This window comes from Gigantopelta aegis, chromosome 12 (assembly GCF_016097555.1).
Source record: "Gigantopelta aegis isolate Gae_Host chromosome 12, Gae_host_genome, whole genome shotgun sequence".
Taxonomy (NCBI): Eukaryota; Metazoa; Mollusca; class Gastropoda; order Neomphalida; family Peltospiridae; genus Gigantopelta; species Gigantopelta aegis.
In genome coordinates this window covers 47,673,455-47,698,540 of record NC_054710.1, presented here as the reverse complement: position 1 = coordinate 47,698,540, position 25,086 = coordinate 47,673,455, and the positions used below count along the sequence as shown (strand labels likewise).

Here is a 25,086-nt window from a genome sequence, read left to right as displayed (position 1 = left end):
CATATCTTGACAATACATATATAGTGATAATGGTTGCAGGATAAAATTTAGTATGTATTTGTTGGCTCAGTTGGTAGAGTGCTTGTCTGAGCGCTCGAAACCCCTCGGTGGACCCATTCTCTGGTTGGTTTTTGTCCTGTCTCAACCAGTGTCATGCACTGCCCTACAACTGGTATATGAAAGGCCATGATATGCATTGTCCTGTCAGTGGGAACATGCAACGGAGGACCCAGGAACTATTTTAGGGATGGGACAAAGAGCAAAAGGGCACATATAGACCATCTCCTTGAAAACGTCATTGTAAAAAAAGAAAGAAAAAACCCCTTTATTTTTAGAATGGAACAGGCTTTAGTGGTGTCATTAACCCCCCCCCCCACCCCACCCCCCCCACCCCCACACACACACTTTAATCTGAGTATCTTGGGATCATACACTACTTTACCCCTCCCCATCCCCACCCCCCCCAAACCAAACTAAACACACATACACACAAACATACATGGATGTATGCAGTTTCTAGCTACATGTACCAGTCTGTGAGGAAAGACGTGTGCTATTACATGTCTACAATAAATATTCATATTGTAAAGGTTTCCTCAGTTGTCAGGAGTTTCATAACATGCTGGACAGTGTTAATTAGGAAGGGAAGAAAGAGTCACACACACACACACACACACACACATACACACACACACACACACACACAGACGGACAGAGAGAGAGACAGAGAGAGAGAGAAGGGGGTTCACAAAGAGAGACGAATTGTACACCGAGATGGATACAGTCGGAGAGAGAGAGAGAGAGAGAGAGAGAGAGAGAGAGAGAGAGAGAGAGAGATCGGGAAGAAGAGAAAAGGATAGAAGAGGACCCTGGTAGGTATCTAAATAATTATTCTAATTGCCAAGAAAAAAAAAGATATAGATATATTTATTTAAGTTCACCAAATCTGAAGAACAAAATTAAAGTTAATGCTTTCCATATAGTAATACTCCAACACGAAAAATACATCGACTTGCGTGTGAAATAAAAGTAAATCCATTACCGAGGTGATTACTAAATTCATATAAAAATTAAAAAGTTAAAAAAAAACGGTGTAAAGAGTTGTGTAAAATATATATATATATATATATATATATAATTTTGAATAAAATTCACTTAAAATTGCATTCCACTAAAATGTAGTGTACCTTTAGAGTCCACTGACCGTGCTCACACTGAGGTGGAGGATCCTTCTTCAGAATAAATTCAGTTAAAAGAATTACATTCCACTAAAATGTAGTGTACCTTTAGAGTCCACTGACCGTGCTCCCACTGAGGTGGAGGATCCTTCTTCAGAATTCAGAATAAATTAATGCGTTAAGTATACGTATGACCGATGCGAGCACGACACGGACCATTTCACCCTTCCTGCATCGCCTATCGGACTAGCACTGACTTGTAACAAAAAACCCAAAACCCGAGCATAAAGCTTGTTCTCAGTTATCGTGCCAAGCTGATGCCATGTTTACAATAAGTGTAGGGAACACCAACCCTGCCATGAGGCAAATCTAAAACAGACTGGGCAATTGAATAATATTTTCCTTGCCTATGATGCCAAAATGGCAAGCCACCCAATAATGTCGATATTTCTTGGCAATGAATACAAATATTGATGTTCCAGCTTCAAATTATGTAAAGCATGAAGACAAGGTAAATCGGTGAAAATAATATATTTAGGTGCTACAGAATATTTAATTTCTGTAGTAAATATTGATGCTGAATCGGCTAATCTCATCACCATGAGAATTATTGTATCTGGTGGGGGGTGGGGGACTATCGCACTCCACGTACAGTCTTTTCACCCCATTATCCGTCTGTATTAACCTGTCTTGAATTTCCATAAAACATTTATATATATATATATATATATATATATTTTTTTTTTTTTTTTTATATATAGCATTTGTACCATTTTTTTTTTTTCTTAGATGGGCAAGACCAACATTTGTTTTGTATTGTTCGATACACCAAGGAAATAAAACAGTCGACAGGAAGGAACAATGATCCATTTTAATTACGATTAGCAGAAAGGAATATTTCACATGTAGCATCCCAAAGACAGGATAGTGCATACCACGGCTTTTGTTTCGCATTGGAACGACAAACAGGCGAATGATTTACCACTGGGCTACGTCCCGCCCCCAAGATTCGAAAGGATGTTTTGAGAAGATAGTTACTGCTCCAATGAATTATCTTTTGTTTCACACCAAGATTCGAAGGGATGTTTTGAGAAGATAGTTACTGCTCCAATGAATTATCTTTTGTTTAACACCACCACTAGAGCACATTGATTTATTCATCATCGGTAATATCGACAAATAATTTTTCAGAAGACACCTGCTACATTTTTGCCAGCCTCGGTGGTGTTGTGGTTAAGCTATCGGACATACAGCTGGTATGTACTGGGTTCGCAACCCGATACTGGCTCCCACCCAGAGCGAATTTTAACGACACCATGGGTAGGAGTAAGACGACTACACCCTCTTCTTTCTCGCTAACAACAAACCCACTGTCCTGGACAGACAGCCCAGAAAGCTGAGGTGTGTGTCCAAGACGGCTACACCCTCTTCTTTCTCGCTAACAACAAACCCACTGTCCTGGACAGACAGCCCAGAAAGCTGAGGTGTGTGTCCAAGACGGCTACACCCTCTTCTTTCTCGCTAACAACAAACCCACTATCCTGGACAGACAGCCCAGAAAGCTGAGGTGTGTGTCCAAGACGGCTACACCCTCTTCTTTCTCGCCAACAACAAACCCACTGTTCTGGACAGACAGCCCAGAAAGCTGAGGTGTGTGTCCAAGACGGCTACACCCTCTTCTTTCTCGCTAACAACAAACCCACTGTCCTTGACAGACAGCCCAGAAAGCTGAGGTGTGTGTCCAAGACGGCTTGTTTGAACCTTAATTGGATATGAGCACTAAAATAAGTTAAAATTAATAAAAGAACATTTTTCCATTAGTAACAAGAGATCTTGTACATGTACCCCACAGACACGACAGCACATACTACATCCTTTGATATACCAGTAGTGGGGCATGGGATGGGACAGAAAATCGGAGGATGGGTCCACTGAGGTGATTCGATCCTATGACGTAAGCAACAAAGTCGGTGCCGTACTGACTGAGCTATATCCCATCCCTCCTATGACTCATTGTCACTGCTTTGTCTATATAGGAGGACTGCCAATCCCCAGGAAAATGCACCCTTCATGTTCATCACTAGGGACAGTAGGACGATACTTGTTTGTAGGAAGGAAGGAAATGGTTTATTTAACGACGCACTCAACACATTTTATTTACGGTTATATGGCGTCAGATATATGGTTAATGACCACACAGATATTGAGGGAGGAAACCCGCTGTCGCAACTTCATGGGCTACTGTTTTCGATTAGCAGCCAGGGATCTTTTATATGCACCATCCCATAGACAGGATAGCACATACCACAGCCTTTGGTGTACCAGTCGTGGTGCACTGGCTGGAGCGAGAAATAGCCCAATGGACCCATTGAGGGGGATCGATCCCAGACCGACCGCGTATTAAGCGAGCGCTTTACCACTGGACTACGTCCCGACCCGTGTTTGTTACTTTGTAGGAGGACAATACGTCCTCCAATTAACTATATATTTGCTTGTTTGTTGGTTGGTTTTGTTTAACGACACCACTAGAGGACATTGATTATTTTATTATCGGGTATTGGATGTCAAGCATTTGGCGATTCTGACATGTAGTCATCAGAGGAAACCTGCTACATATTTCCTAATGCAGAAAGGCACCTTGTATGTGCACTTTCCCACATACAGGAAAGCACATACTACGACCTTTGACCAGTTGTGGTGCACTGGTTATCACGAGAAAATTATCTGTATATAGACTGCCACCCCAAGACTGATTTAATCCACTAGTCATATCGGAGACGAGAGCGGGATGTAGCTCAAGCGGTAGCTTGTCCGCCTGTGAAGCGGTCGGTCATCGGATCGATCCTTCTCAGTAGACCCATTTGCAGTTTGGGCTATTTTCCGTTCCAACCAGTGGTCCACAACTGGTTCATCAAAGGCCATGGTATGTGCTGTCCTGTCTGTGGGAAAGTGCATATAAAATACCCCTTACTACTTATCGGAAAGAGTAGCCTATGTGGCGGCAGCGGGTTTCTTCTAAAGAAATATGTCAGAATGACCATGTTTGAGGTCCAATAGCCGATGATAAGATAAAACTCGATGTGCTCTAGAGACGTCGGTAAATAAAACAAACTTTACTTTTTACCAGAGACGGGACCCAGGGCGGACATGCCTGAACTTATTCGATGTGGGCATGGAACAGCGTTTGGACTTTGGACTGATCATTAACAGGCGCGGAGGTGGGGCTGTATGTGCATGTAACCCCTATAATTCACCCTCTGGATACGCCAGTGCGTCATATCGGAAAATGACCTTTAAAAGTCTTGGAATGTCATAACCCTTGGGTCGTAGGATCTAAACCACACGGAGGACACATTCTCTGATTATCCCAATTGCTGGTTTCCAGTTCCCACACATTGCGTATACGTTTGGGGAGCGCAGGGTGATTAATATTACATTTAATTGTTTTAGTATTTCTCGATCACCATCCGCAAATATTGAGCATTTAGATATTCATGCATTTTGTTTTTACTACAAAACACGTCGGTAGCAGTGTTTCCTTGACGACCAATTGTCACGAATTCATGACGTTTCATAACGAATGTGAAGCGTTTTTGCTGTCGTACATTCAGAATGGAAAAAATAAAAAAACGTTTTGCCAAAAACATCCCACCATATGACTTGAAGAGCAAGAGACAACAGAAAACGAGAGATGTTTGTCGTAAACCAAGAACACGTAGCAGGTATCGGTGTACTCGGTATAGTCGTAACACATGAACAGACTACATTTTACCACACGTGTTTTTTTTTTTCATTTATATATTATTATTATTATTATTATGTCGCAGTTAGAAACCAAAAAAATTTTTTTCGTTTTAATATGTAGCTGTTGTATTATAAAACAAACAAAGAAAAAAGTGAAAGAACGCCAGTTCAAGATTAATAATAATAACCCAAACCCAACAACAACAAAATAAACAAAAAAGAACAAGACAATAATTTAAAAAACCCAACCCCAAAACAACAACTCGCACACACCTACTCCCCCAAGGAATTGTAATCAAAATGGCCCTAGTACAAAACGAGCCTGGAAATAATTGGTCAAAACGGCCCTTAAAGAAAGTCAAAAGGGCCGATGTGTAAAAGTCAAAACGGCCCTAAAAAATATCAAGACGGCCGCCCTAAATAGGCTATACAACAGAAATAGACCTCTCTCACATTCCCATTGCGCACGTGCGCGAAGAGTACCGTCCCTCGCCGAACTGGACGGTATCGAGGCTATATACAAATTGGGGGGCATGATCGACTGTTGTCATGAGCGTCGTGAGTAGCTTCGTAGGAGATGTGAATCTCTAGCGACTAACGTACATATTTCGTATAAGATGTTAAAGTTTACATCGGAATGGTTTAAGACCAAAAGCAGTGAAACATTAACTTAGATGAAGTCTCTGGAGCCGCCTGTCAAGGGTATTTTAACAACGCAAAATTAAAAGATTCATACAATAAAATTAACTTTAGTGGAATGTGTTTTCTACTTTTAACAATTAGAATTATAGTTAAATATTCACGCGGATTTCCAGTGATGTTTAATTCTCCACATGTATCAGTATTTAAAATTTAATTAAATATGCCGCCCTTCCCCCTAAAAAAGACAACAAAACCCCTAACTAACATAGACCTTTATCACAGCTCTATTTTCCGCTTATCGTTTCATTAAAAAAAGACAGTCGTAGGTCCTACAACTACTAATCACTTTTACATGTCTATCCACAAATTATTTATTTATGTATTTATTTATTTACTTATTTATTTATCTTATTTTATTTATTATTTAATTTTATTTTATTTTCATTGTCATTTAAATCAGATACATAATATTATAACTTCACTTGAAATATGATAATATCTGATATTTACGAAGTTTTAAAACATATATGAGCCGTCACAAGCGAAGTAAACGTTGACATGCTATTGCGTCGTTTGTTTTGAAGAATTTAGAAGATGATATCTTCTTCTTTACATGACACCGTCCTCGGTGGCGTCGTGGCACGCAATCGGTATACAGGATGGTAGGTACTGGTTTCGGATCCCAGTCGAGGCATGGGATTTTTAATCCAGATACCGACTCCAAAACCTGAGTGAGTGCTCCGCAAGGCTCAGTGGGTAGGTGTAAACCACTTGCACCGACCAGTGATCCATAACTGGTTCAACAAAGGCCATGGTTTGTGCTATCCTGTCTGTGGGAAGCGCAAATAAAAGATCCCTTGCTGCCAATCGGAAGAGTAGCCCATGTAGTGGCGACAGCGGGTTTCCTCTCAAAATCTGTGTGGTCCTTAACCATATGTCTGACGCCATATAACCGTAAATAAAATGTGTTGAGTGCGTTGTTAAATAAAACATTTCTTTCTTTCTTTACATGAAGATCAGTTTGAAGTAAACATATATCTGTATGCACAATAATGTTTGGTTACTATTTTGTATTTTGTACTGAGAACATTGGTCGAGATCGTTAGCGATACCATCAGTACTTTGATACACATATACAAGCATAGGGAGAAGTCTTACATATCGATATGGTATGCAAGTATCACACGTTTTTATAACGTACATGATTATACATAACATAAAGTTCAGCAACTTTTCCAGAGTGGTAGACCCATGTAACCCGATACGATCCTAATTTGTTGTTTGGTCTAACTTATGAATATTGTATATAATTTCAGGCCCGTAGCCAGCATGATTAGCGGGAGGGGGGGGGGGGGGGGGGGGGTCGAAATTTCATGTAAACGGAACTCGTCAAACGCGAGCGCCGAAGGCGCGGAGCCGTAGACATGGGGGGGGGGGGGGCAGATACATATATATTATATATATATATATATATATATATATATATATATATATATATATATATATATATATAACCCCTTGCCAAACAATGAGATGACGCCGGTCACACTCGAGAATAATACACGAACTTTTGTTGCGAAATATATGTTAACAAGTTGCATTAAGTTGTGGTATGCATGTAAAATGGCTTGGTCACAGAGCCACGATAAGAAACCGTTTGTTTTCAGTCGTACTAATGTATTTATAATAAATGATACATGGCATACTTCTCACATCCCACAAACAGGATAGCATACACGACGTCCTTTGATGGATCAGTGGTTGGGACGGGAAATAATCAAACGGGCCCACTAAGGAGGATCTAACCTTCAGCAAATGAAACCTCAGACAAACGTTGTTGCTACGTTATCCCGGTCATTTGGGGATAAAGACTTTTATATGTAAAATCCGAATTTTGTTTCTTCATTCAATCCTGCGTGGGAGGTTCGTCCGATCCCCCTCCCCCCCCCCCCCCCCCCTCTGGCTACGGGCCCGACAAGGTACTTAATATGTTTGCTTCAAACATTCAAACGAAGTATCTTATGACTGCGCATAATAAACCCTCATGAGTTTATAATAAAGAGACCATCCTGAGTTTGTAGCTATATTATCAAGCTGTCGGCTAGTCTAATCTGTTATAAGTAAAACTTACATCTTTCTTAGTTTAAATACTCTTGCTTCGAATTTAAATAGCTGTATATGCAATACAGTTACAGTTCTGACCATTCTCAGGTCGGTAGCAACCAAGAAGTCGGAGGGGGGACTACAGCCCCACTTTTATAAACCCGGTTTAAAATATGGCTTAATTTTTACCCCCCCCCCCCCCCCCACCCCCAACTAGACTGTGTCCCTCCACTACAGATTGTGCCCCCTCCCCTCCCCCAACTCCAGATATCGTTCCTACGGGCCTGATTCTAATGTTTTATTTACCATAGCTCAAATTTCATATGTAGCATTTAATTTTATTCCAAATATCGAACAAAATTTTAAATAACTTGGTGAAAAGAAATCCCGACAAGAATTCTGAATGTATTTATCTGTATAATGCTTATAAATATTTAAATCATGTTAAATACAATAAATATCTGCATACAAACACGCGTGCAAACATTAATATTATTTCAGCCCATATCCGATATTTATTGAGTACAAATCCGAACCGATGGTTTGTCGGGCGTTAACAACCAAATATTTTTTTATTTCGTCATAAGCAATAATTCACAAAGGTCTCCAATAAGTCTTGTTTGATATCGAATTTTCGGGTTCCCTACTGATAGAATAATTAATCATGGAGATATTCACATTCTTATTGCGTGGTCTCCCATTGTTTATGCCCCCCAACTTGTCCACAGGTCTATTTTTGCGAGATCTCGCGTGAGTTCGCGGTTTGCGTCCTCGAGTCACCCCGCAACAGGCACATGCGTAGTGGAGTGTGAAAGAGGTCTATTAAATACATTATTATTTTAAAATGTTACACCTGGGATTTACTGGTAGGTAAATGAAGAGTATGGGGTTTTTTAAAATCTCTTCCCTGGTGTTTACTGAAAAATATAGAATTGAGGTTCTGATCACGTTACGTAAGTTTTGAATACACTATCAACTTGTGTTCTTCCCGTGACGTGCCACAGTTTCTATAGAGGTGAAATACAACGCATAATTAGCAAAATATAATTCTGAACTTGTCTCCTGAATCTTCTTGCCAAATTGCTAGTGCAAACACCTTTAACAAAAATTAATGTTTTGTATTACACCTTCAACTATATACTCAAAATAACTTCTAAATATTTTGCTCATGTTATTTTATAATAATTTTATAATTATATATGACGATATCGGCCATAGCAAAAAAACAAGTGCACAAGTTTATTAAAACTGCATATATATACATGTGTGTTGACATTATAATATATTTTGTAATAATACACTTGTTAAAATCAAAATGAAAATGCACCACCACGTTGGTAGTAGACATTGTTTTTATACATGTACATGTTTACTGCTTGCTTATATCGGTTTAACAACACAATAATAATAATAATAATAATAATAATAATAATAATAATAATAAATTTCCTAAGGCCATTTTCACTGTTTCCTTTGGCCGTTTTGACTTGCACGTTCAGGGCTGTTCCACCCTGAGGCCTTTTTGACCGCATACAGGACTAGTTCAAGATAAACGTTTTGGTCCGTTATTTAGTATTATGATGTTTATTGCTGTGTCGTCCAGTAAATGTCAAAATGTTAACAATAATAATAATAATAATAATAATAATAAAACTTTAAAAAAAAAAAACTCGACTGGACAGTAGGCCTAGACCTTTACCTTGGTGAACTACTACAGGCCTGATGAATCGTTAGTGCGTAAAAATTAAGATCGCTACACAAGTGAATGAGATGTGTGGGCTTTTTTTTTTTTTTTTTGGTTTTGTTTTTAATTCTTGACACGCGTCGAATGTCAAATATAAAACATGTAGAACAAAATCGGTTTTGTGTAGCCCGAGTACTCTGACTGTAAGAGAGCTAGACGGACATTTGTAATAAGAGCATATTTATGTCCAAATGTCCGTCTAGCTCTCTTACAGTCAGAGTACTCGGGCTAGGTTTTGTGTTGCTGGAAAACTCGGTACTGCAAAGCACAAAAGGAGCAAATTACCAAAGAATTCACATGCCATGTGTGTTTCTGGACTTCCGTTTCCTAGGAAATATCGGAGGGAAAATCATTTTCGATAAAAATGACTAGGTATTATTAGTTTAAAAGTAATATCATAGTCTATACCCTTTTATTCATTTATAAGTTCGCCTCTGACGCAGAAGTATTCATCTGACGAGTGTCAAATTAATTAAACGGATATGGATATATTTTTTTAAAGATAAAACTTTAGTGTGATACACTGATAGGGTTTTCTCCCAGCGTTTTTGTTATTGTCTTGATTTAAAATTTAAATATTTTCTTTTGTAATGATGAATATTCCTCACACGTATCCGATAAATTTTCCACATAAATAAAACAAAATGGTTTGACTTTGGCCACTTCTTGAACCCACGAAAGTTCTGCATCACTTACATTCAAGGAGAAGTAACTCTCATTGTGAAAGTTTGACAACTGACACCCCTAAGTATGAAGTACATATCCGTTTATAAAACACTACCATATTTAGCATCTTAGTTGTTTATTGGTTGTTAAATATGGTATTATTGAGTCAGTATCTTAAGTAATTTGGGGCTATTGTCCGAACCAAATTGTTAACAACTACGAAAAATTACTCTCCTACCTTTAATTGCCGTTAGATTTCCTCCAAAGTTTGTCCAGACACAAATTGCAAAAAAACCATTACAATGACACAGATTCCACATACCAGATGCTAACCATGTCATCTATATCGACTTCGCTGAGAGCGCATAGGGAAAAAAGCATGTAATTTTGTATCAGCTGCCATTTTGACTTTTTATGGAATATTCTTCAACAGGGGTGAAAGGATAGGACTTAATCTAACACGTCATAACATGTTATGATATAAAAGCGAACGTGATGACGTCATATTTTTTAGTTTTTGTTATTATTATTATTATTATTTTAATGATACCACTAGATATCATCGATTTCATATTAATTGTGTCACATACTTTGGAGGCTGTCACCCCTCTTGAAGAGTATTCCATAAACAAACAACATGGCAGACGGCAGAAAACTGCATGTATTTTTCCCTATGCAATCTCAGCAAAGACAATATCGGCGACATCGTTGCAGTCTCGTGTGTGGAATCTGTATATTTGTAGTGTTTTTTTTGCGATTTGTGTCTGGACCAACTTTGGAGGAAATCTAACGGCAGTTAAAGGTAGGAAAGTAATTTTTTGTAGTTGTTAACAATTTGGTTCGGACAATAGAAGGAAGCATATTTCTCATTAAATAGATTTATTTGTGTGGATACAAATTTATTCATACACAGTACACCAGTGTTCGAGATTAATTTTTTTGGCCAGTATCCCAGTTGGATACTAACATTTCAAAATCTGGTATCCCACCTGAGAATTTATATTATATGGCATCCCGGTGGGATACTGGGTTCTTGAAGTCTGGTATCCAAAATAAAATTCTGGTATCCCCGGGATACCGTTAATCTCGAACACTGTACACAGTAGTGTTTAGGATGGGATTCGAGCCCACAGCCTTTGATAATAAGCAGTAGCGGGACGTAACCCAGTGGTAAAGTGCTTGCTTGATGCACGGTCTGGGATCGATTCCCATCGGTGGGCCCATTGGGCTATTTCTCGTTCCAGCCATTGCACCACGACTGGTATATCAAAGGCTGTGGTAAGTAGTATTCTGTCCGTGGGAAGGTGCATATAAAAGATCCCTTGCTGCTAATCGAAAAGAGTAGCCCATGAAGTGGCGACAGAGGGTTTCCTTTCTCAATATCTGTGTGGTCCTTAACCATATGTCCAATGCCATGTAACCGTAAATAAAATGTTTTGAGTGTGTTGTTAAATAAAACATTTATTTCTTTGATGCGCAGTCTGAGATCGTTCCCCGTCGGTGGGCCCATTGGGCAATTTGTCTTTCCAGCTAGTCCACCACATCTGGTATATCAAAGGCCATGCCAGGTGTGTGTTATCCTGTCTGTGGGATGGTGCATATATACAAGATCCCTTTCTACTAATGAAAAAATACAACTGATTTCCTCTCTAAGACTGTCAAAATTACCAAATGTTTGACATCCAATAGTTTAGTGGTGTCGTTAATTTAAAAAAGTAAATTGTTGTTGAAAATATGCAGTAGTATATGTGCAAAAATGCTGTGCCTTATCAATACAATATAATGGCCTTAATTCATATCCATTGAATATATCTAGAGAATAGCTGGTTACTGCTTTATCATGCGAAGGTTAGAATGTTCATCTGTCGGTTATGCAAAGCCAATATCAACATAAACGATGGATCGTTCGTGCAAAAGCTATAATCGCTAATCGGGAAAGCCAAACAAACGTGTGTTGGCTAATATCATCAATGTTTTGCAAAACTGCGTGCAGTGGGAAATCCCTGACATAGATATACTTCATAATTTGTTCTTGATGGTATGGTAATGTTCTAACCCAACTTTATCACCATCGTTCAATGTGTCTAGCTATTTCCTTTACGACCCCCATCTACTTTCTTAAATATAATGCTACCTACATTAGCATGCCACTGACATATTTACAATTATAGAAGTTTGCTGAAATTCTCAAACCCCTGACATCTCGATATTCAATGTTTGAAGCATGTCAAAGAACGTTTTTGGATAGTTTCTTACAATATTATATTATATAATTATATACCAATGCAATTTAATGACACTGATAAAAATATAATAGATGAAAATCTCTCTCACCACTATTCCAAGCCAATCGAATTAGTCGGCTGATTACGGATTCTCTGCAGAGTTCAACACTTGTATAGCTTTTTTCAGACTGAATCAAGTCTATTATTAATAGCCAACGTGATGGCGTTTTAGCAAATGTACTTTGTGTTGGACACAATTACCGCTGATATTAACTTTGTGACTGTCCATGCATGCCAATACATAGTCTCATCTAGCTCACACGAATGTACCTGTGAAACTACTGTTAGATTGATTTAGTTTAAAACCCATTTTGCCTGTTACTAGAGCATGTACATGTACCATGTATTACAAACATGCACCAATATTCTACTAGTATAAGCCTAAATTGAAATTGGTTACTGGGTAAGTATTAAAAACCCCACCCCAAAACAATCAGTTCTTCCCCAAAAGAGGTCACTTTTGTTTGACACTGGTCAATTTTCATAGTATCAGTTTGGTCAGGACAAACAAATTTTATTTATTTTTTCATCTGGCAGCTTTCAAGTTAGTCCTATAGCACACGAGAAATATATTTTCGTATTTATGATAGGAAATTTGATGGAGAAAAGCTATGAATATCGCTCATCTTAGATTCTTGTTTGATTATCGTTGCCCATTAACCTTTTCATTTGTATCTGAAATATGAAGAAAATCGTTTGTGTAAACACTAATACCACACGACGACACATGTATTGGTTGTATGAAAAAAAAATCAAATTTTATGCCCTGGCTTGGTCATTCTGTATCATTGTGAAAAGTAATTTCGTACATTGTACAATAGTCGTTTCATACCAACTGATGTAACTGTGAAAAGTAATTTCGTACATGGTACAATAGTTGTTTCATACCAACTGATGTAACTGTGAAAAGTAATTTCGTACATGGTACAATAGTCGTTTCATACCACTGTGAAAAGTAATTTCGTACATGGTACAATAGTCGTTTCATACCAACTGATGTAACTCTGAAAAGTCATTTCGTACATGGCACAATAGTCGTTTCATACCAACCGATGTAACTGAAACGTCATTTCGTACATGGCACAATAGTCGTTTCATACCAACCGATGTAACTGTGAAACGTCATTTCATACATGGCACAATACCGATGTAACTGTGAAACGTCATTTCGTACATGGCACAATAGTTGTTTCATACCAACCGATGTAACTGTGAAAAGCAACACAAATATTATATTTACGTGTACATTACAGCTTTACACAGTGTTAGGATGGGATTTGAACCCACAGCCTTTGACAATATGTAGTAGTTACATACAGGTTTTGCCTTATCAACAGACCCTTAATTCATATCAATTGAATATATATGCTTTATTACTTACCAGGTGAATGTCTGGGTGTATTACACATTTCTTAAGCATCTGGTGGTGCTATTTAAATGACGTAATTTTTGTAGGATATTCCCTAGCTAGTCAAAGCTATGTGCATTCTCAGTGATTCTGATGTCTCATTGAGTAATGTTGGGAATAATTGTCCATTTTTAAAATATTATTTGATACCACACTTGTTTTTGCTAGATAACATTTTACGAAACTCAGAACTTCCCATGGTGTCTGACCTCTTTCATTTGATCACTCATTTCGAAAAAAATGATATCTAGCGAAAATGAGTGTAGTATTCTAATTATAAAGTGGCACAAATAGTATATTCACTGTTTCTATTACTGCCAATTGATGGAGATATGACACAACCAAGAAAAATGAGTGTAGTATTCTAATTATAAAGTGGCACAAATAGTATATTCACTGTTTCTATTACTGCCAATTGATGGAGATATGACACAACCAAGCGAAATGAGTGTAGTATTCTAATTATAAAGTGGCACAAATAGTATATTCACTGTTTCTATTACTGCCAATTGATGGAGATATGACACAACCAAGCGAAATGAGTGTAGTATTCTAATTATAAAGTGGCACAAATAGTATATTCACTGTTTCTATTACTGCCAATTGATGGAGATATGACACAACCAAGCGAAATGAGTGTAGTATTCTAATTATAAAGTGGCACAAATAGTATATTCACTGTTTCTATTACTGCCAATTGATGGAGATATGACACAACCAAGCGAAATGCAAATGACCAATTGATTTGTTTTTAATTTGGGACCAGTTCAAGTCTAGAGAATTAAAATGTGCATCAGTTGATTGAGGTAGAGCGATAAACACATGCAGAAACACCATGCCAATAAATGGATAGGAATTCGTTCCAATAATAGAAATAAGACTGGTGCATCAGACTGACAAGAATGACAAAATTGGGACCACCAAACACATGTTTAAAAAAATTAAAATTTGGTTTCAAAAATCGTAAGTCTGTCCCAGACTGACAAAAATGAGCTTTTTACCACCCCTGCTACATATATATATCTATACAAGTTTGTAAAATTTAAAGAATCACTTATCATTTAGTATCATGATCATTTCCTACATTTGTATATCAAAGACTCTGGTATGTGCTATCCTGTCAGGATAGTGTATATATACATGTATGTGTTTATATATATATATATATATATATATATACATACATATATACATACATTCATACATACATACACACACACACACACATGTATACATAGATACATATAGATTTATTTTTACATGTATATACAGTGTATGATCCCTTGCTGCTAATGGGAAAAGGAACTGGGTTTTCTCTGAAGACTTATGAGTCCAAATTACCAAATGACATCCAACATCAGTGATTAATAAATCAATGTGAACTACTGGTGTAGTTAAACGAGACTAACTATTTGCAGGGGTCGGATTGAGTTGGGTGATATAACACAACACAACATCAAGCAGCTGAAGAGGTTAAACCAAGTTGTGTTTCCCGTCACGTACAACGACAAGTTTTACAAAGATGTCTTGGAGGTGGGAGAACTCGCCAAGCTAGGTAAGTGCCAGTCTTAATTCTTATCTGATTCTACCACAGTCTGGTGTCTGAAAATTGTGAGGTGATAGTTTCGTTTGCTCACGTAAGTATAGAGTGCGTAACCCATTTTTCGTTTGTGCATTGAATTTATGACATCATTTATATGGTCATGATGGTTTGCGTAAAAACAAAATGGGTTACCTGAATTTGTTTTTGCGTAGCCCATAAATGCAGGGCTTGAATTTAACGACTGCACCGGCGGCAATTGCAGTCGTTGAGATCTAAATTGCCCTAAGTAAAGAGCATCACTGACGGCACCAAAACGGCACTTTTGTGTCGTCAAGGCAAATCTCCTTGACCCGGTGTGGATTATCTGCCAATATTTAACATTTGTACATTTGAAATATGTCTACATACAGTGACATAACCTTTCAGTTATGTTTATTTGCTGTAAATCACACTCCTCAAAATGCAGAGGGGGGAATTGCACCCCTCAAAATAATTAGAATTAGAGGCAAGAGACCGAGAGGAATTGCACCTATGAACATGATTAAGTTTGAGGAGTAATGATTTCTAAATTAAATATCTTAAGGGTTAATGTTTTGTGTTTTCAAAATAAATATCCTAATTTAACTAATATGATGGTTATTCTCAAAGATGAAGGAATGGGCCATTGCAGTCTTACACAAGAAAAAGTAACACCATGAACACAATATTTATCGATTTCTTATGTATTATATGCATATCATGTTGCATTACAATTCTGAATCATGATTGCCCATTGGACTATTTCTCGTTCCAACCAGTGCACCACGAGTGGTATATCAAAGGCAGTGGTATGTACTACCCTGTCTGTGGGATGGTGCATATAAAAGATCCCTTGCTGCTAATCGGAAAGAGTAGCCCATGAAGTGGTGACCGCGGGCTTCCTCTCTCAATATCTGTGTGGTCCTTAACCATGTCGGACGCCATATAACCGTAAATAAAATGTGCTGAGTGCATCGTTAAATAAAACTGTTTTTTTTCTGAATCATGATAATCTGTTGACTATTTATGAATAAGGAATTGAAACTGATTTGTTTGTGCTTATTCTGTTTTATTTAAAACAAGTACAATAATTTTGGTTTTCATCGCAGAATGATATGATTTCTCCATGGACACAAACCTGTGAACTGAATGTAAAAGTGTAACAACCACATGGCACATGGTTATCACATTTATCATGAAATCATAATATACATGTTATGTACCTGCAAATGCTTTATTTAAAAAAAACCCTTCATAACAGAGAAAATGTCAACATCTATTGTTTTCTACCGAAATATATCTTACTACAATTTTTATCAATATATTTTTTTACAAACAGCTTTCATTTTTGGTGTACTGTAGTTAACACGTCATTTATTATACACTCGAATCATAGCAACCCATTAAACAAAACAAAAACAAACAAACAAACCTAATGTAAATTTAATTTTAAAATATACATGATTTACACTCGGTAAATTGGAATTACTGAGTTGAAATTAAATCGGTGTGTTTGTTTCAGTGCCCGTCAACTGATCACATGTACTTGAAATCTGACTCTACCAAGGTCAATCTTCTTGGCTTTAAATCACGTGGCAGTATCGTGAAACAGAAATGGAGTACGTCGCTATGCTATTAACAAAAACTAAACCTGCTTTACTAAATTCGTTTGTTGTTGGTGTTTACTGTGATATCAACATGTATAAACATTATACACATCCTAGAATTATTGGACAACGCACCTATTATTTTTTCTGCACGTGATCAAAACGACGACAGTGTAAAATAAATTTTGTGATCATTACATGCATTGTACGAAATTAAACAAAACAAAACAAAACCGATGAGATCTTAATAATAAGTGAACTCCTAGCTGATTGGCTCAGTGTAAAGATAACCAACCAATCGTGTTTCATTTTATAAAATGTATTCTAGGAAGTTCATTGTGAACAGAATGGAAAGGTTTGTGGCATTGTGGATTGGATTCAATAAACAATTAAAATGGCAAAGTTAAAAAAAAAAAAATACAAGCGTGATTTGTTCAATTTAGGGGCGCATTATTTCGCACCCGTCAGATTCAGTTGACGGGTGTGTTAGTGCTCGCGCCCGTCAAAAACGAAAGTCTGGGCTATGTCCCACCCCAAGGACTATGGAAGATAAACATATCATATTTCTGGGACAAAATTAAAACAGCTTGAAATAAATGGTCTCGACTAGATTGTGACAATTTCCAACGTGAAGTTGGTGTGAGCAGAATCAAAAGAATGAATGTTTAACGACACCCCAACACGAAAAATACATTGGCTATTGGGTGTCAAACTATGGTAATGCAAATAAATAAAGTGATGGTCAACATCAATATAAAAATTCAAGGTTTAAACAAAAACAGTGTAAAGAACTGTGCAAAAACACAAATATCACAGAATTTTACGGATACTGAATTTTACTCAAAACTTAAATTTTGTGCTGTATTGGCCATTCTCAAAGAAAATGTTACACCCCTGCACCACGGAGAAGTTACAGCACGCGCAGGGGAGAATCAAAAGAAGACGGGTGTTAGTTTATCCACATGTAAATGCAATGTTATACACAATTTCAGTGATAGAAATAAGCAGAATGTTCACTGGACAAGTACATCTACAAATCTACTTGTCCATCAATATTTTTACTTGTCCAGATAAGTGGTTAGTTTTATTCAAGACCAAGGAGAATGTTTTTGATTGCTGAAAATGAAACGGCATTATAAATTTTTACTTGTCCACTAGACAACCACTGAAGTGCTTATTTCGAACACCGAATGTATGTGCTGGTCTGAAAACCGTGGTGGAGATGTTTTCTCCAGCCAGCATAGGGCTTCTACTACACGGGGGTGGGATGTACATGTAGCTCAGTGGTACAGCACTCGCCTGATGTGCGATCCATTCGATTCCCATTGGTGGGCCTATTGGGCCATTTCTCATTCATGCCAGTGCTACACAGTTGTATAACAAAGGCTGGTATGTACTATTCTGTCAGTGGGATTTATAATTTTATAAAAGATCCCTTGCAGCTTGCTGCTAATCAAAAACAGTAGCCCATGAAGTGCCGACAGCTGGTTTCCTCTCTAGATAAATATCTGTGTGGTTCATAACCATAGGTCCGACGCCATATAACCGTAAATAAAATGTGTTGAGTGTATTGTTAAATAAAATATTCCCTTCCTTCCTTGCTTCTGCTCCACTTTGGTTTGATTGGTGGAATTGTAAGAATGTGTACCAGTAGTTCTCACTAAATTCTTACCCCCCAGTTGAGCATTCCCTACAGGTACTTTATTCCAATAGCTGTGGGTGATAAATTCTTAAGTTCAAGCCCTGGAATAGTATTGTATTATATTTTCCTGTAGACTGATGGCAGGCTGTGAATTTAACACCATTCTGTACTTCCATGAATTACTGATTTTGAGTCGGAAGAGTAAAATGATGAGATAGGATCTCAAAATATATATATGTACAATGATAAGTTTATCATTTTATGATTCTGAAGGAATCTCTTCTCTCCCCACCCCCAAATTCATGTACTAGTAAAACGTCTTATGGAGTAGTTTGTTTTAGTTGCTCCTGGTCCAGCAGCCTATTGCCGGTATATGGTTTCCACCCTTGCAGCAACTTTTAATCATGTCTTGATTTTGTTTTTCCCCAGCATATTACATAGATACTGTGACTGGAGCTCTGTATTGCCAGATTGACATGTCTGGGAACTACCCCTGTAACCACCATTAATCATGTCTATTTTTTTTGTTTTTCAGCATATTACAATGATATTGTGATCGGCGCCGTGTGTTGCCAGATTGACATGTCTGGGAACCACCCCTGTAACCACCATTAATCATGTCTATTGTTTTGTTTTTCAGCATATTACAATGATATTGTGATCGGCGCTGTGTGTTGTCGGATTGACACGTCAGAAAACCAGCGTCGACTCTACATCATGACACTGGGCTGTTTGGCGCCGTACAGGAGGCTTGGTATTGGTACGGTTATTTGGGTTGCTACATAACAATATTAACATTCAGTAATATATTTAAGCATTGTGTGTTATTTGTTTCATGTTCATCTGGGTATGAAAAAAATAAAAATGTACAGCAAACTTTGTGAATCGACGAAGCTGTTCTCACATAAATTTGCGGATGATTTTGTTTTGTTCATACCCAGATGAAAGAAAAAGAAATAACCGACAATACTTATAATTAAATTTAAAACATATGTACTAATAATAATGTGAAAAGTTCATATTTTATTTTCAGTTATTATTGGTCCATAAACAATGCTCAATAAGACAACTTACCAATATAAAAAGCAAGTCATTAGATATGACTTTTCCTGGCGTCATAATTTTTACATTCATCTAGAAATAAACAAACTCCCGTTGCTTAATCTGGACCAATGGGATGACATTGTACTTGTAGTGTAATGAATGTAACAGAAATGTAATCTGGACCAATGGGACGACGTTGTACTTGTAGTGTAATGAATGTAACAGAAATGTAATCTGGACCAATGGGACGACGTTGTACTTGTAGTGTAATGAATGTAACAGAAATGTAATCTGGACCAATGGGACGACGTTGTACTTGTAGTGTAATGAATGTAACAGAAATTTAATTATATTGCAGTATGAGGGAAAATCGACATAATGTAATGCTATGAGGCCTAAAAACAGTTTTGTGTGTCTGGAAGACCTAACCTACCTTAAAATAAAAATGGCTGATAAATAAAATAAAATAAAACAGAAGACCCACCCTACCTAAATATTTTTGTTTTTTAAACCTAAGTGAATGGTGAAAATATGAGCTGAAACCGTTTGTTCCCCACAGTAGACAGTGTTTAGGAACTGTTATTTCACTTTAATTGATAAGTTTTAATAAAATAAAATAATTTGTCAAAGAACCACATGTAGATACATGTAATTATATATGTGTTACGATTATTAGGTCATAACAGAGAACACGAAACCTGTTATTCCTGATTGAGGAACTTTCTCTGACTTTATTAGTGGTGCATGCAGGGGTAGAATCTTAACTAGGGGCACTGCAAGTGGTACCTTCAGTTTAATAACAGAAATTAGGGCATCAAGACGGATTAGGAGTGGCATCTAGGCAAACCTTTCTTTCAAACGACGGGACATGTCACATGAAAGCAAGTTACTTTCTATGATCTCTCTGAAGACAAAACTGATTTCACTCTGTGCCTTGGGTTCGTCTATACAGTTTGTTGGATGTGGATGCTTTTTATCATATTACATATACCAATAGTAACTTTACAGTTTGTTGGATGTGGATGTTTTCTATCATATTACATATACCAATAGTAACTTTACAGTTTGTTGGATGTGGATGCTTTTTATCATATTACATATACCAATAGTAACTTTACAGTTTGTTGGATGTGGATGCTTTCTATCATATTACATATACCAATAGTAACTTTACAGTTTGTTGGATGTGGATGCTTTCTATCATATTACATATACCAATAGTAACTTTACAGTTTGTTGGATGTGGATGCTTTCTATCATATTACATATACCAATAGTAACTTTACAGTTTGTTGGATGTGGATGCTTTTTATCATATTACATATACCAATAGTAACTTTACAGTTTGTTGGATGTGGATGCTTTTTATCATATTACATATACCAATAGTAACTTTACAGTTTGTTGGATGTGGATGTTTTTTATCATATTACATATACCAATAGTAACTTTACAGTTTGTTGGATGTGGATGCTTTTTATCATATTACATATACCAATAGTAACTTTACAGTTTGTTGGATGTGGATGCTTTCTATCATATTACATATACCAATAGTAACTTTACAGTTTGTTGGATGTGGATGTTTTCTATCATATTACATATACCAATAGTAACTTTACAGTTTGTTGGATGTGGATGCTGTTTATCATATTACATATACCAATAGTAACTTTACAGTTTGTTGGATGTGGATGCTGTTTATCATATTACATTTACCAATAGTAACTTTACAGGCTTCGGAAGATTGCAAGAGCGATAGGTTCCTTCGTGTGTCGCTCGTATACGTATAGTTTGCATAACCCATATTTTATTTGTACATTGAATTTATGACATCATTTACAAGTTTATTATGCGTTACTTAAAAACAAAATAGGTTACCTCAATTTGTTCTTACGTAACCCAGAAATGGTTTACGCAAATTATCAAAGACCTGCTTTACTATTTGTTACATGTACAACATGGAACGTATAGGAAGGACTCGGAGACAAACCAGGTATGGCAACACAGCATTTCTTCTTACTGTCCAGTTTTGGGGGCATAACAGTAATTAAGAAAGGCAATCACAGCACTTGTAGTCATTGCCATGGTAAATTTCGAACCTTATTCACAATATTATCAATATACTGATATATTATGATTCATAGAGCGATAGACAGAACAAAGTTTAACTTGATGTTCACTGTGTTATTGTGTTTTAAATCTCTTCTTCATCTCTAGGCACAGTGATGCTACACCACGTCCTAAAGATCTGTGAAGATGACGGGAACTTCGATAATGTATTTCTGTAAGTATGATTACAGTTTTTGACCCCCCCACCCTTCCACAGACCTGTCAACCCTCCCGGATTCCGCGGGAGTCTCCCGGTATTTGATCAAATCTCCTTTCTCCTGTGTGGGAGACAGTTTCTTCTGTTAAATGACATTTTTGTAAGCATAAAAAAAAAATCGATCCTCTTTTGTCAAAATAACGGAAGGGAAGTAACTCTGCCTTTTTTTCTCATTCGGAAAATGTCGACTACTTTCAGTTTCCGAGAATGTAACAGGCCGAATTGTCCCGACTGTTTAACCTTTGCCGAAGTGAGAATTGTGGGATAGCCTATTTATATTGTTAAAAAAGCACATGGAGTTTATAAAATGACGTGTTATTATAATGTTTGTTGTCATCGTAATGGCTACGAAGCGTGTTGCCGCTAATTCAACAGGCTGTGTATTGACATTCAGTGTTGCCATATAAAAAAAAACGACTATCAATTTAGTTCTAATAACACCTCTGAATTGTAAAATGTCTTCCCACTGGATTACATAATGCAACTATGACGAATCTGAACTGCCAGATTTTGTATATTTGTGCGGTAAAATGTTGGTTATAAGGGTACACTTCAAGAAATTAATTTTGTACAATTAAAAAATGTTGTGTTTGACATTGACATAAAGTTACTCACGGAAATGGGTATAATTCGGTATATTTCACACGATGTCCGTAATGAGGTTTTACTTATGATTAATGAAAATACAATGTTTAATGCATCATTATAATGATTTTAAATAAGTACCACGCCACCGTTCCTCATTATAGTAAAAACTGAATATTAATTTATTAGATTTATATAAATTTGTCTTTGGTACTTAGGTACACTAACCACAAATGATAATGTAACGCAACCTGTAAGGCTGTAAGTGTAATACCATAAATGTACTAATTAAAATTTTTATTTCTTGTTCATGCTCTTAAAATTTTTTATAAAATATTTTTTTTTTTTTTAAATATGTATTAAATCATAATAATATTTAAACTTAAAAACCCCCCAAAAAACAAACATTTTAATAATAATAAAAAAAATTAATGCCAAGATCTAAGGTTAAGAAGTATATATGACATTATAAAGTATTCATATAACTTATTGGAATAATGTTTTTTTTAAATCTTGCGATTTTGGGTTAAATTGTGTGAATTTAAAAAATCTCCTGCTTTTCCAACACGCACCTCCTGCTTTCTCTTGACTAAAGGTTGAAAGGTCTGCCCTTCCACAGTTACATTAGGATAAGTTTGGTCATGCAGTATAATTTTTAACATTTAAAAATGTCAAATTATTACCTACCCCACCCTCCCCACATCCCCCATCAACATCCCTGTCTGTGGGATTGTGCATATAAAAGACCCCTTGCTGCTAATCGAAAATAGTAACTCATAAAGTGGCAGCAACAGGTTTGCACTCTCAATATCTGTGTGGTCCTTAACCATATGTCTGACGCCATATAACCGAAAATAAGATGTATTGAGTGCGTCATTAAATAAAACATTTCCTTCCTTCCTTTCTTCCAGGCATGTACAAGTAAACAACGATAGTGCTATCAAATTCTACGAGAAATTTGGGTTCGAAATCGCCGAGGAAAAGAAGAACTACTACAAGCGCATTGAACCGGCGGACGCCTACGTGTTGCAGAAATCATTCCGTGAACCCAAGGCTAGATCTCCCGGGGAGGTGCTGGAAACCAACACAAAGACAGTCGCCGAGAGTTCGGAAATCAATGACTGCGAAGCCACATCTCCGTCATGACGGGATAGACAGTTTGCAATGAACAGTGTGATTTTAAGATGAAACAGTTCAACTCTTAGCTTTTTACCAGTCATCTTGTTTTGGTTTTTTCCCCAGTCTCTACAAACCAGGAACCAGTGTATATAGGACTGATTTTCAGCAAATGGTGTGATTTACAACTAACTCTTTTTTTCAACCAGTCTGTATGTACCATGTACTAATGTATATAGGATAGGTATTTTCAGTAAAGAGGAATCTACACAGGCCTTCTGTGGGTCCGAACATAGGCCCCTTGCCAAAAGAAATTTTTACTGAAAATGCCCAATTTTAATGCTCAAAATTCCCAATGTATGTATATTTAATTACCGTATGTCTGTTCCAGTACATTAAATCAACAGCTGTGTACTGCATCATTCAGTAGCCTGAAAAAAGATCGCACTCATTTTCACAATCACATCAGACACGGGACCATGGCAAAAAATCCTGGGTAAAACTCTGTAAGCTGTGTTATTTACAAAAAAAGAAAGAAGAAAAATGAAAAAAAAAGGTGAAATATTGAACTTCATAAGTTCATGTTTCTATCAGTCTGTATATATATATACAAATGTGTATAGAATAAAACATTTTCAATGAAAGGTTATATACCAAAAATAAATTAAATTTTTCTACCCGTCTTTCCTGTCTGTATGTATTAATGTAGATATCGGTAGGTCCAAAATGTTCATTTACCCCCCAAAAATATTGTTAACTAGTTTTTTGTCGTTTTTGAGTATTAATACTAATGTATATAAGACAGACATTTTCAGCATAAATTTGAAGTCTAGTTTTTCTTTAATCTGAATGTACTACATACTAATGTATTTATATGCAGGACAGAGATTTTCAGCAAATAGTGTCTTTTTAAAAAAACCCAAAAAACCCCAACACCTAAAATTTAAATAATAAAGAAATCAAAATCAACCCTAGATGTTTCTACCAGTCTTTTTCCAGTCTGCATCAATCAAGTATTCAGCGTTCTCCCACCTTTGTGATACCAACTTCGCACAAATCCTAATGCGTAACCCATTTGGGTGTGGCCCGGTACGGATCTAGCAAATATTGGGGTGGCATGTGTATGTGTGTGTTAACGTTAAAAAGAGCAGATGGACCAGCTTGTGACTGTGAGAAGGGCAAGTCACCCCTGGAAACACAATCTCATAATCCTACGGCCTTGCTAAGAGTGAATTAAGTTTGGTCTCAGAAACCATGCGTTCCCTTTCACCAGTGTAGATGCAGGGGTATGGGGGAATGAGTGTTGTAATCCTGTAACCCTGTTTGTACATTAAACAATCTTTCTACCACATGATTTCCTCGTTATTCACTTGAAAAGGAAAGCGGTTCTTAAAGGCGCGGTATCAAACAATCTTTCTACCACATGATTTCT

The 25,086-nt window shown here is 36.9% G+C and overlaps 1 protein-coding gene across 2 annotated transcripts; it reads left to right on the top strand.

Moving 5' to 3' along the window:
- Window positions 1-4,746: 4,746 nt before the first annotated feature.
- Window positions 4,747-25,003, top strand: LOC121386348 (N-alpha-acetyltransferase 50-like). Of its 2 annotated transcripts, none has more exons than XM_041517226.1 (5): window positions 4,747-4,900; window positions 15,189-15,325; window positions 19,221-19,340; window positions 21,845-21,911; window positions 23,450-25,003. In XM_041517226.1, the coding sequence occupies exons 1-5, from the start codon at window positions 4,791-4,793 to the stop codon at window positions 23,682-23,684; spliced, it is 669 nt and encodes a 222-aa protein (XP_041373160.1). In that variant the 5' UTR covers window positions 4,747-4,790; the 3' UTR covers window positions 23,685-25,003. The 2 variants fall into 2 exon arrangements, with proteins under 2 accessions (XP_041373160.1, XP_041373161.1); XM_041517227.1 differs by lacking the exon at window positions 4,747-4,900 and adding an exon at window positions 9,672-9,783.
- The last annotated feature ends 83 nt before the right edge of the window (window positions 25,004-25,086 follow it).

Coding starts and splice junctions, on each gene's coding strand:
- LOC121386348 (XM_041517226.1), top strand. CDS start 4,791: ATGGAAAAAATAAAAAAACGTTTTGCCAAAAACATCCCACCATATGAC. Junction 15,326..19,220: donor GGGAGAACTCGCCAAGCTAG/GTAAGTGCCAGT, acceptor TTTGTTTTTCAG/CATATTACAATGATATTGTG. Junction 19,341..21,844: donor GTACAGGAGGCTTGGTATTG/GTACGGTTATTT, acceptor CTTCATCTCTAG/GCACAGTGATGCTACACCAC.